Here is a 13424-nt window from a genome sequence, read left to right as displayed (position 1 = left end):
GCCAATGACCAATTGAAAATATTTGGGGGGAAAAAAGAAAATTCCACAAAGTTCTAAAAAGCAAAACTTAAATCTGCCCCATGCCAAGTACTACATTGAATCCATACAAAGGAAGTGGTGTGTGGGCATTGTATTAGGTATTATAAGTAATCTAGAGATGATTTAAAGCATATAGGAGGATGTGCATAGGTTATATGCAAATACTGCATCATTTTATAAATGGGACTTGAGTATCCTTGGATTTTGGTATCTAAAGGGGATCCTGGAACCAATTCACCCATAGATACTGAGGGACAACTGTATATGGCAGTGCTGGATATTTGATTGGACCTAAAATCAAGTAAGAAACTTTTTTCCCCTGAGTCATTTCTACTCTTTTTTAGTAACCTGTTAATGTTTTAAACCCTAAAACTTTAGAACTTTTTGTATCTAAAAAAAGGTTTGTAACTTAAATTTTTGTGTGGTAGATCTGGAATATGAAGACCACAGAATGTTCAAATACCTTTAAATCCCTGGGCAGCACCGCGGGGACAGATATTACCGTCAACAGTGTGATTCTACTTCCTAAAAACCCTGAGCACTTTGTGGTGTGCAACAGATCAAACACAGTGGTCATCATGAACATGCAGGGGCAGGTGAGTGTTCAGAAGTACCCTTGCACAGGACCTGTGGGCCATTCCCAAATCAGCACATCCTGGTCCAGGCCCACCCTCCCAATAACCAAATTTGGGTTCCTTTCTCTGTAAAAAGACTGGGAAAAGTAATACAAGTGGCCAAGAGTAGCTTTTTTGGATTTATTTATAGCTCTGTAAACTATCTCTTCGGTATTTCAAAAGTGATCTCCTTTCCCCTGGGTGTTTGTATATTAAGCATTTTCATCCTTTGGATAAATGAAGCTCCTATCTGTCTTTAAGCCTCCTTCAGAACCTCACTGAAGTTTTTAAGATAACAATGTTTGTCTGAGTTAGGGGGATACAGTGTAGTATGGATTACCAACTCAGGACATCTCCTAGCTACCACGCTCTAAAATGGAACACTAATAGGAGAAAGGCAGCAGTGTCCTCAGTGTATTTTTAGTCAGAAAACCTTCAAGGTTCTCAAGGAATCTCACTTTTGTGGACTGTAGGGTAGCACTGGGGGCGTCAGAAGCATCAAGTTTGAGGACTCAAGTCCTAGGTATGTATGGTAGTGCTACTGGATTATTGGCCTGGACACGTGGGGATCTTGCTGACCATAGAGAAGACCCAGGGGCTGGTGTATAGTACTGTCTTTCCATTCTTTGAGTTCTATAACTGATGGAGTAGTAGTTCAGAATCCATAGCTGAGATGGCTGGTCTGCAGTATCTTTTGGGCCACTGCATAATAGCTACAGCTGCCCAGTACATCTGCTGAGCACACTTCATAGTTCTGTGCTTGACTTTTAAAAATACTTTATTTCGAAAAAATAATTTTAGATTCACATAGAAGCTGCAAAAGTAGTACAGAAGAGTTCCATGTTTCCCTCTCTCAAATTCTTCCAAGGATAACATCTTATATAATGATAATACAATGATCAGATATAGGAAATTGACATTGGTACAGTTATTAACTCTATTACAGATCTTATTTAGATTTAACCAGTTTTGGTTAAATCTAAGATTTAACATGCATTTTTTTTTTTTTTTTAAGCAGGGATTTAATCGTTCTGTAACGTTTCATTACATGTATAGAGTCATGTAACCACCATTACAATCAGGATACAGAACTGGTTTTTTGTTTGTTTGTTTGTTTTTGAGATGAAGTTTTGCTCTTGTTGCCCAGACTGGAGTGCAATGGCGTGATCTCGGCTCGTTGCAACCTCCGCCTCCCGGGTTCAAGCGATTCTCCTGCCTCAGCCTCCCAAGTAGCTAGGATTTCTAGTAGAGACGGGTTCACTCCAAGTGGGTCAGGCTGGTCTCGAACTCCTGATCTCAGGTGATCCACCTGCCTCCACGTCCGAAAGTGCTGGGATTACAGGTGTGAGCCACCGTGCCCGGCCAGGATACAGAAATGTTTTATCATTCCCAAAGAAACTCTCACGCTACATCTTTATACTTACATCTTCTCCATAACCCTAGCCCCTGGCAACTACTGATCAGTTTTCCATTGTCATAATTTGTTGTTTTTTAAAAAACAGACTTTTAAGAGCAGTTTTAGGTTAACAGCAAAATTGAGCAGAAAATACGGAGGGTGCCCATATTTCCTCTGTCCCTCCCATGGGAACAGCCTTCCCCACTATCAGTATCTCGTGCCAGAGTGGTATGTTTGTTACAGCTTATGAACGTGCATTTGGTACATCATTAACACACAATGGCTATAGTTTACATTAGGATTCATTCTTGGTGGTGTATGTTCTGTAGGTTTGGACAAATTGTATAATGGCAGGTGTCTACCATTAGAGAATTGTACAGAGTAGTTTCACTTCCAAGAAATTCTCTATGGCCTTTCTATCCTTCCTCCCTCCCCACTAACTTCTGGCAACCACTGATCTTTTTCTGTCTCCATAGTTTTGCCTTTTCTAGGAAGTCATGTAGTCCGAAACATAAAATATGTAACTTTTTCATTGTGACTTTTAATAATATGCATTTTTCTCCTTGTTTTTTCATGCTTTGATAGCTTATTTTTTATTTACTTTTTTTGAGATGGAGTCTCACCCTCTCCCCCAGGCTGGAGTGCAGTGGCGCAATCTCAGCTCACTGCATCCTCTGGACCCCAGGTTCAAGCGATTCTCCTGCCTCAGCCTCCTGAGTAGCTGGGATTACAGGCACCTGCCACTGCGCCCTGCTAATTTTTGTATTTTTAGTAGAGACGGGGTTTCACCATCTTGGCCAGGCTTGTCTTGAACTCCTGACCTCATGATCCACCCACCTCGGCTTCCCAAAGTGCTGGGATTACAGGCGTGAGTCACCATGCCCGGCTTTTTTTTTTTTTAAATGCTGAATAACATTTATTTATCCAGTCATCTACTGAAGGACATCTTGCTTCCAAGTTTTGGCAATTATGAGTAAAGCTGCTATAAACATCCATGTGCAGATTTTTGTGTTAATATGTTTTCTCTTTCTTTGGGTAAATGCTAAGTAGTGTGATTACTGGACTGTATGGTAAAGTATGTTTAGTTGTAAGAAACTATTAAACTGTTCCAAAATGGATGTATCTGTATTCTCACCCTTGGTGAATGAGAGTTCCTGTTACTGCACATCGTCACCAGCACTGGGTGTGGTCAGTGTTCTGGATGTTGGCCATTCTAATAGGTGTGTAGTGGTATCTCATTTTAATTTGCATTTCCCTAATGAAATGTGGAAATCTTTTCGTGTGCTCATTTGTCATCTGTATACTTCTGGTGAGGTGTCTGTTTCAGGTATTTGACTCATTTTTCAATTGGGTTGTTTTCTTGCTGTTGAATTTTAAGAGTTCTTTATATGTTTCGGATAATAGTTCTTTATCAAATCTAGTTTTTACAGATATTTTCTCCCCATCCATGGCTTGTCTTTTCATTTTCTTCCTTTTTTTTTTTGAGGCAGAGTCTTGCTCCATTGCCCAGGCTGGAGTGCAGTGGCATGGTCATAGCTCACTGCATCCTTGAGCTCCTGGGCTCAAGAAATCTTCCTGCCTCAGCCTTCTAAGTGGCTGGGACTACAGGCATGTGCCACAATGCCCGACTTTGTGTGTATGTGTGTGTGGAAATGGGGTCTTGCCATGTTGCTGAGGCTGGTCTGAAACTCCTGGCCTCAAGTGATCCTCCCGCCTTAGCCTCCCAAAGTGCTGGTATTACAGGCATGAGCCACTGCATCTGGCTTCATTTTCTCGACAGTGGCTTTTACAGAGGAGAAGTGTTTAATTTTAATGAAATCTAGCTTATCAGTTATTTCATGGATCATGTATTTGGAATTGTATCTAAAAAGTCATCAAACTCAAGATCATCTAGATTTTCTTTTTTGTTATCCTGTAAGAGTTTTATATACAATTTTGAGTTTTACATTTAGGTCTGTGATCCATTTTGAGTTAATTTTTGTGAAGACTGTAAGGTCTTTATTTTATTGTGTCTAGATTCATTTTCTTGCATATAAGTGTCCAGTTATGGCATATCTTGTTGGAAACACTATCTTTTCTTTATTACATTGCTTTTGCTTCTTTGTCAAAAATCAGTTGAGTGCATTTCTGGGCTTTGTATTCTGTTCCATTGATCCGTTTGTTCTTTTACCAATACCACACTGTCTGGGTTACTATAGCTTTGTGTAAATCTTGAAGTTGGGTATTGTGAGCCCTCCAACTTTGTCCTTCTCTTTCAATATCGAGTTCACTATTCTGGGTCTTTTGCCTCTTTGTGTAAGCTTTAGAATTGGGTTGTCAATATCCACAAAATACTTTGCTGGGATTTTGATTGGGATTGTGTGAAATCTATAGATTAAGTTGAGGAGAACTGACGTCTTTACCATATTGAGTCTTCCAATTCATGAACATAGAATATCTCTCTGTTTAGTTGTTTGATATCATTCATCAGAATTTTGTAATTTTCCTCATTTAAATATTATATGTATTTTGGTAGATTTATACCTAAGTATTTTCACTTTGGGGCTGCTAATGTAAATGGTATCATGTTTTAAATTTCAAGTTAATTCCAAGCCCTAACCCTTGGCAATCACTGATCTGTTTTCCATTATTATAATTTTGTCATTTGGAAAATGGTATAGAAATGGAAGCATATAGTATGTAGACTTTTCGGATTGGTTTCTCTCAGCTTGGTTTATGATGATTTTAATGTTGTATCAATAGAGCAAGCAAAGTCTTAGAGACAAAGTATCATCCTGCATGGGGAAAGCTTCTCATTCTGTTAGAGGAAACTGGGGAGCAGACATCCAGAAAGCTTTGAGAACTACTGGTATATTGATTTAGAAAATTGTTTTATGTATGGCAATGGAATTTGCTTAAGGGTAATATGTCTCTTTAGGGCATGATTGGTGATGTGGGATGTATGAATTCTAAATTTTTGTCTGCCATTTAGTTTAGATTACTTATCTATTGAATATTTCCCAGGCACGGGGAGTTAGCACATGCTGAACAGGATTGGAGATCTAATTACAAATGATAGTAAACCAAAGTGCAAAATAACAACGTAAAAATGTCACTTGAAAAGGCTGCACATGGTTGAGCTGCTACTAATCCTGATGTTTTTGTCTTGGGGTGTGGTGTGATCTAGATTGTCAGAAGCTTCAGTTCTGGTAAAAGAGAAGGTGGGGACTTTGTTTGCTGTGCCCTCTCTCCCCGTGGTGAATGGATCTACTGTGTAGGGGAGGACTTTGTGCTCTACTGTTTCAGTACGGTCACTGGCAAACTGGAGAGAACTTTGACAGTGAGTATTACTTACTAAGTTCATCTAAAGAAATATGGTAAGACTTGTGTCTTTCTGAACTCTGAAGTATGTGCCTTTTCCAGACTACTATCAATGTGACCCGCAGTATAAAAAACATTGTTTTAAAACATTTAGCTCCATGTTAAATTCAAGAAGTAAAATTAATGTCAGCTGCTATGATGATCCCCAAATCTCAGTGGCTTAACACTAAACAAGTTTATTTATTTTTTATTTTATTTTATTTTATTTTATTTTATTTTGAGAAGGAGTCTCACTCTGTCACCTGGGCTGGAATGCAGTGGTGTGATCTCAGCTCACTACAACCTCTGCCTCCTGGAGTCAAGTGATTCTCCTGCCTCAGCCTCCCAAGTAACTGGGACTACAGGCACATGCCACCACTTCTGGCTAATTTTTTGTATCTTTAGTGGAGACGGGGTTTCACCATCTTGGCCAGGCTGGTCTTGAACTCCTGATCTCAAGTGATCCACCTGCCTCCACCTCCCAAAGTACTGGGATTACAGACATGAGCCACTGCACCCAGCCTAAAGTTTATTTCTTATTATGTCACAATGTGATGTGAGTTGGAAAACCTTCCTCCATCTTTCTCCTATGCCATTTGGAATATCAGGCCTTGATCTCTTTCCTTTCCACCCAGCTCTGGAAGCGTCATCAGAGTGATTTATTGCAGATCTGTACACCCTAACCCTGTACTTTACATGTTCCAGGTGCACGAGAAGGATGTGATTGGTATTGCACATCACCCTCATCAGAACCTGATTGCTACCTACAGTGAAGATGGACTCCTAAAGCTCTGGAAACCATAATTCAACTTTCCTTTTTAAATCAGTGAAAGCACATACTTAAACGAAGGCATATTCATGTAATGTGCTTTTTTTTCTTTCTTTTTTTTTTTTTTGGCCCACTTTTCTAAGCAAATAGATTGTCTGAATTAGTCACAAGAATAATTTTGTGAAAATTCATGTTTAAGTAGCAAGTACCCCTTCATTTTTTTATATATTTTTAAGGTATTAGTTTATCTTCTAACTGGTGCAGTCACTTAATGTTTTCATTAATCTTATACCTGGAGAGTGAAATACTGATATTTCTAGAAAAAAATTCTCCTTTGATTATTTGAAATGCTGATTAAAATGTCCCTCCTATAGTAAAACTTGTAAATAAGGAACTATATCATATTCAGTAGCTGTATTCTGTTCCATCTTTTTTTTTTTTTTTTTTTTTGAGATGGAGTTTTGCTTGTTGCCCAGGCTGGAGTGCGCGGCACGATCTTGGTTCACTGCAACCTCCGCCTCCCAGGTTCAAGCAATTCTCCTGCCTCAGCCTCCTGAGTAGCTGGGACTATAGGTGTGTGATACCATGCCTGGCTAATTTTTTTGTATTTTTAGTGAGATGGGGTTTCACCGTGTTGGCCAGGCTGGTCTCAAACTCCTGACCTCAAGTGATCCACCCGCCTTGGCCTCCCAAAGTGCTGAGATCACAGGCGTGACCCACCATGCCCGGCCCATCTTTTTTTTTGAAGATGTTAATAAACTTTATACCTTTCTGGAGACTTTGTTCTAAAATGTAAATAAATGCTCATCTAGTTAACATATTTACTCAGAATTTGGGAGGAGGAGTGACATTATTATCCCCGAATCTCAAGTATAGCAGAAGTGAATTCCTGGGATAGTAGGATAACATGTAAAAAGGCCAGGTGATGCATAGGTTCTCATTTCACTGCCCTCAGCTTTCCTCTCCTTCTGAGCTGTGCCTTCTCACATGTTCAGTCAACTCCAGGGAATATTGTCTCCATCTTCTGAATAGAACTAGTTGCAGGATCCGTTACAAGAATTCAGAGTTTTGTCATCTCCCCTTTGTACATTGTAGGGGATGGTTTGGCATTGGAAATGTGCTGTTGTTTCAAAGAAAAATTAGCAAAAGGACTTGAGATTTAGAAAAGTCTCCTTTGTAATGTGCATCATTACCAGTTAGCTAAAGAGAAACATGTAAAAGTCAACAAAATCCTTGAAAATATTTTGCATATGGATGTCTGTTTCATGTTTCAACTGAAGATGTATAGAGCACCTCTGATGATGAGGAAGATACTGTGCTAGGCACTACTTTCAAGAATGTGAGTTCTTGTTTCCACAGGCCTTTTGTGCCCCCTTTTAAATGTTAGCATTTATTAGGTACAAACTAGTGGGGAAGGTTTTTTTAAAAAAGTTTTGCAATCTTGTAATTTACTTTTTAAAAAAATTTATTTTATTTTTTTGAGATGGAGTCTTGCTCTGTTGCCCAGGTTGGAGTGCAATGGTGCCCTCTCAGCTCACTGCAACCTCCACTTCCCAGGTTCAAGCGATTCTTGATACTTCCCAAGTAGCTGGGAATACAGGCCACATGCCACCATGCCTGGCTAATTTTTATATTTTTAGTGGGGGAGGGGGGGTTTCACCATATTGGTCAGGCTAGTCTTGAACTCCTGACCTCAGGTGATCCGCCTGCCTCGGCCTCCCAAAGTGCTGGGATTACAGGCATGAACCACCGCGCCCAGCCTTGTAACTTACCTTTGATTGTGACTTGAAATGCAGTATGATCCTATGTGGGGAACGTAGTAATGTTCAGTGTTTGCTGAATTAATTCTGAGCAGCACTAAGAAATCCCTCTTTCCCAGTCATATTCTGTAACACATTTCCCATTTGCCACAAAACCTGCAGCTTTTTGGCCCAGGTAATGTCATTTGCTGCCATTTTGATGATTTTAAAATGGTCGTGGGAGTTGAACATAGTCATGAATTCAGGATTCCTGAGAATGTAGACAGCCATCCCAGTGGAAAGACACGTTCACTTAAGAGAAGTTTAAGTTAGAGGAAACAGTTTATGCTAAAAAAATTTTTTAAAAGTCTTGGAGAAGAATTTTTGATTTAGTTTTGACCTCATGAAGCTGGCAGTTATGATATGCATAGTTTGTACCACTGTTTATGAAGATAGAGAATCTAGTCAGCACGTGTTGGTTTATTCTAGGAATTTTTATGGAACACTTCTGTTGCTGGCACCAAGTGCTGAATATGGTTTAAAAAAAGACTCGCCTAAACATAGGGAAGAAGAGCATATTAAAAGGAGTAACTAAAACTGATAAAAGCTCAAGTCACCTTTCTGATGATGAGAGGCGGGGCACTTAACGCGAAAGGGTTGGGAAAGGCTTCCTGGAGGGACTGGGAGGCGATCTAAGCACAGGGAACCTTCCTGGGGACTGCAGTGTGGCATAGCGGCAAGGTATGTGCTGGGCAAATGATAGGTGTTTTGGGAGACCAGGCAAACAGAGCTGAATTAGGAGCCATTAAGTATATATTTTTCTTCTTTTTAAATAAAATAATGCACTGGGTGAACATGTAAACGCTAAGTTGAAAATCTGCCTTTCCCAGGTAACCCTTGTTAATCTTTCTACAACTTCATTTCGTACAAACCTGAAAAACAGTGTTTTTGTCTTTAAATGGGCACACGCTCCTTAACACTGCTGGGCGCCTAGGCTTTCTGAAGCCCCATGCGGCCGTCCCTCCAGCACTGAAGGCTGGGACAGCCCAGCTCCCCTCTAGCACCCGCACAGCCAGACCGCGGCGGGGACGGGCGGCGCACGCGCGGGGCCGACGGCCGAATCAGGGGCGCCGCCGCTCCGGGTGGGCGCCAGGCAGGAGTCCTATCTTGGGTCCAGGGCCGGTAGAGCCCCTTACCGGGGGTAGGGAGACCGCGCACCCGCCAGAGCCAAGTGTCGGGGCCTGCAGACGTCGGGTGAAGCCACTGTTAAAAAATTGGCGGTCACCTCGTGGTAAGGGCGGGTGGCAGCAGCTAAGCGAACGGGAGTCGGCTGCCGGGAATCAGTGCGCACTTCCTTTTGAATTGGGCGTGTGCAGTCGGTTCCTAGGGAAGTGCTCTGCTGCAGCCACCAGATTTGACCGGATGCTGCTCTCCAGCTCTTAACATAGAAGCTAAACTGGCGTTAAAATTCCATGAGCATAAGGACATTTGTCCTACCCCCCATTCAGCTGTTGAATTAATGACTGGAAAACATTGCACGGAGGTTTTTCGGGGTGATATGGTTTATTTTTTAAACAGCAAATGGTATAAATCTCAGGTACAATTCAGTATCTTCTTCACCAGTTTTTTTTCAGCTTTTATTATTACTACCACTAACAGCGTCTGTTGAGCCCTTCATTGCTATGTAAGCAGCCATATTTAATTCTCAGAACAATGTAATGAGGGTGCGCAAATAGACATGAAGAAACAGGTTTCCAGACGTGAGGGACCTAACTCAGTCCAACTTGCATGAAGCTCGCATTGAAAACCAGATGTGACTCCAAAGCTAGGTTTCTTTTCTCTCTTGCCTCACTGTTAATATTGCTTAAGTTTCTCCTCAATCTTTAGGTTTGGGCAGGGGCAAAGAATACATGGGTTGTTCTTCCACATTCTGCAAAAACATTTACCTAAGCAGAGCACAGGTAGTGAGATGAGTAGAGAACCGAATTACGAGATTCTGGATGTCAGTCTTTGCTGTCACTTCTTTGGCTTGTGCTAGTAACAGTGGTTCTTAAAGTGTCACCTGATAAATTGTTTGAAAGACACATTCTAAGGTCCTGTCCCAGACCTACAGAATCAGAGAAACTGGTGGTGGGGACCCAGCAAGCATGCTCAAATTTGAGAGCAGGTAGACTACAGGGTAGTTTCCGCATATACAAAAGGTGTTTTAATTCTTGCTGTCAGTCTCAGAAGGTTCATGCTGAGATAACCAAATTTAAATGATAAAGGTGCAAGACTGACTCTTAAAATCACATTTTTTCAAATTGCCATAGCTTGCTAGTGTTCTCATTCACTGTGCTCTTAAAGCTTCATTTTCCACTATTTTAAGAGAAGAAATTGCTATGAAGTGTATGTCCAAGTTAGGAAGTTCCCTGGACTGAGCTTGTTTAAAACTTGCAATAGGCCAGGTGCAGTGGCTCAAGCCTGTAATCCCAGCACTTTGGGAGGCCGAGGTGGGCGGATCATGAGGTCAGGAGTTCGAGACCAGCCTGGTCAACATGGTAACACCCCGTCTCTACTAAAAGATACAAAATTCGCTGGGCATGGTGGCTCACGCCTGTAGTCCCAGCTACCTAGGAGGCTGAGGCAGGAGAATAGCTGGAACCTGGGAGGCAGAGGTTGCAGTGAGCTGAGATTATGCCACTGCACTCCAGCCTGGGTGACAGAGCAAGACTTGGCTTCAAAAACAAACAAACAAACAAACAAAAAACACAACAACAAAAAACTTGCAATAGCAGGGGCTGCCCATTACTTAACCTTCCACAGCAATTTTAACAGTGGTATTCTGTTCCAGTGGTTAATATTAAATCTATGTGTCAGTATTGGTGGCTTTCAACCTTGGCTGTGCATAATCATTTTGATGCTTAGGCTACACCCAGCCGAGTTATACAGAACCCCTGGAGGGTGGGACCTGATCAGTGTTTTAATGTTTCCCGGGTAATTCCAATGGTAGCCAAGGTTGAGAACCAGTATCATATGTACAAAAAAGTTGAGAAGCTAATTTCATGTACAGAAAATTTGCCACTGTTCCAAGAGCACTCTCAAGGGACATAATTGGCCTCTATTCCTATTCTCTACAAGTATGAACGGGCAGGAGAAACATCACAGAGAAAGCAGAGTTAGTGCTGGAACTTGTATTTTTGTGATGTCCTTCGTTAATGTTTTAAGGGGCTTTGTTTTTTCATAGGCTCTCCCTCATTACGTTGTTCTGAGAATTAAATATGGCTGCTTACATAGTAATAAAGGGCTCAACAGAGGCTGTTAGTGGTAATAATACAAGCTGAAAAACTACACAAACCTATCAGTTTCTGCCTCTTCAGGATATAACTATTAGGTTAGTGCAAAAGTAATTGTGGTTTTTGGCATTAAAAGTAATGGCACATTACTTTTGCACCAACCTACCTACTATGACTTTCTTTTAGTGTTCTTAGGATTTTTAATTGTAAAACATATATAACAAAATTCCCAAACAATTGTGCAATTCAGTGGCATTATTTACAATGTTATACAACCACTATTGTATTTCCAAAATGTTATCACCCTAAACAGAAGCACTGTAACATTGTCAATTAATTTCTCCTTCCCCTCCCCTGAGCCTTTGGTACTGTTCTACCTCAATGCATTTGCCGTTTAGTTCATATAAGTGAAATTATACAGTATTTGTCCTTGTGTATCTGATTTCATTTAGCATGTTTTAAAGGTCCATCCACATATCAAACAGGAATGTGCTTCATATTTGGTGGAAGTGTAAAAAGTATTCCTTTTAATGACTGTATATTTCACAGTATATTGTACACATTAACCATTTGTTGGTGGACACACAGGTTTCTACTTTGGACTGTTGAGAATGCTGCAGTAAACACCATACAAGTATGAGTACTTTTTTTTGAGACAGAGTCTCACTCTTGTCACCCAGGCTGGAGTGCAGTGATGCAATCTTGGCTCACTGCAACCTCCACCTCCTGGGTTCAAGCGGTTCTCCTGCCTCAGCCTCCCAAGTAGCTGGGATTACAGGTGCCCGCCACCACATCCGGCTAATTTTTGTCTTTTTAGTGGAGATGGGGTTTCACCATGTTGGCCAGGCTGGTCTTCGACTCCTGACCTTAGGTGATCCGCCTGCCTAGGCTGCCCAAAGTGCTGAGATTAGAGGTGTAAGACACCACACCAGGCCTCCATTCTTGTCTTTAATTCCTTTTGTATAGTCATCCCTCAGTATCCATGGGGGTACTGGTTCCAGGACTTTCCATGGATACCAGAATCTGAGGATACTCAAGTCCCTGACATAAAACGGCATGGTTATTTGTATATAACCTACACATCCTGCATAATTTAGCCATCTAGCTCTAGGTTAACTTGTAATACCTAATACAATGTAAATACTATGTAAACAGCTGTTACACTGTATTGTTTAGGGAGTAAGTCTGTACATGGTCAGGAAACAATTTTTCCCAATTGTTTTTGATCCAAGGTTGACTAAATCCATGGATGTGAAACCCAAAAAGGAGGGCCAGCTCTGGGTCATGTGGTAATTCCATGTTTAGCTTTTTTTTTTCTACTGCAACTGCAACGTTTTACATTACCACCAACAAAGTACAGAGAGTTCCAATTTCTCCATATTCTATTTTCCATTTTTTGGATCAGCGCTATCCTAGTAGGTATGAAGTAGTATCTGGTTTTTATGTGCATTTCCTTTATGACTGACAAATGCCGAAAACATGAGATTTGTAAAAAATTTTAAGTGTCCTATAAACAATGCTTTTTCTTTTTTTTTTTTTGAGACAGAGTCTTGCTGTCACCCAGGCTGGAGTGCAATGGCATGATCTTGGTTCACTGCAACCTCCTGACCTGGGTTCGAGCAATTCTGCCTCAGCCTCTCGAGTAGCTGCAACTACAGGTGAGTGCTACTGGCTAACGTTTGTACCTTTAGTAAAGTACACCACGTTTTCACCAAGGTGGCCAGGCTAGTCTCAAACTCCTGACCTCAGGTGATCTGCCTGCCCTGTCCTGCCAAAGTGCTGGGATCACAGTTATAAGCCACCGTGCCCAGCCCTAAACAATGCTCTTGAATGTATTAAAACACAGGTTAAGAAATTTTTAGAATTTGTACATAAACCCATTGAAAACTGAAATCTGTCACAAGCACTTTTCTGAACATCTGCTTCACGTCTCTAACTTTAGGGGAGCTGTGGCTGTCTGGCACAGACTAAAAGGAAGTTGACAAACATGGATGGGTTGGGAACCTTACTTTTTAAACACAAAGTTCTCCTTCTTAAGCTTGTATTCTTTATGAGAACTTGTTCTCTCATGCTCACTCCAATGTATGCATAGTTTTCTAAGTCCCCTTCTTCTTGGCTCATTACCCAGTCCTCCACTTTTACTCTCCATCCTATTTAATATTAAATATTTAACTATAGTTCAACAGTATTTTTGTATCACTCATTCAGACTAGCTAAAATCAAGTTATGTATCTTAAAAGCCAAAACTTGATG

At 40.9% G+C, this 13424-nt stretch overlaps 1 protein-coding gene across 4 annotated transcripts in view; it reads left to right on the top strand.

The window, feature by feature from the left end:
- Nucleotides 1-11606, top strand: part of SMU1 (SMU1 DNA replication regulator and spliceosomal factor) — a 36072-nt gene extending 24466 nt beyond the window's left edge. For all 4 annotated transcript variants that reach the window (XM_037998330.2, XM_073021713.1, XM_073021712.1 and 1 more), the window contains 3 exons: nt 468-635; nt 5216-5368; nt 6094-11606. In XM_037998330.2, the coding sequence (XP_037854258.1) occupies nt 468-635; nt 5216-5368; nt 6094-6192 (420 nt within the window). In that variant the 3' untranslated portion in view covers nt 6193-11606. The remainder of the gene's footprint in view (nt 1-467; nt 636-5215; nt 5369-6093) is intronic.
- Nucleotides 11607-13424: the final 1818 nt, after the last annotated feature.

The sequence above is a fragment of the Chlorocebus sabaeus genome, chromosome 12, assembly GCF_047675955.1.
Source record: "Chlorocebus sabaeus isolate Y175 chromosome 12, mChlSab1.0.hap1, whole genome shotgun sequence".
NCBI classification, from domain to species: Eukaryota; Metazoa; Chordata; class Mammalia; order Primates; family Cercopithecidae; genus Chlorocebus; species Chlorocebus sabaeus.
This window is presented reverse-complemented; position numbering and strand designations above follow the sequence as displayed.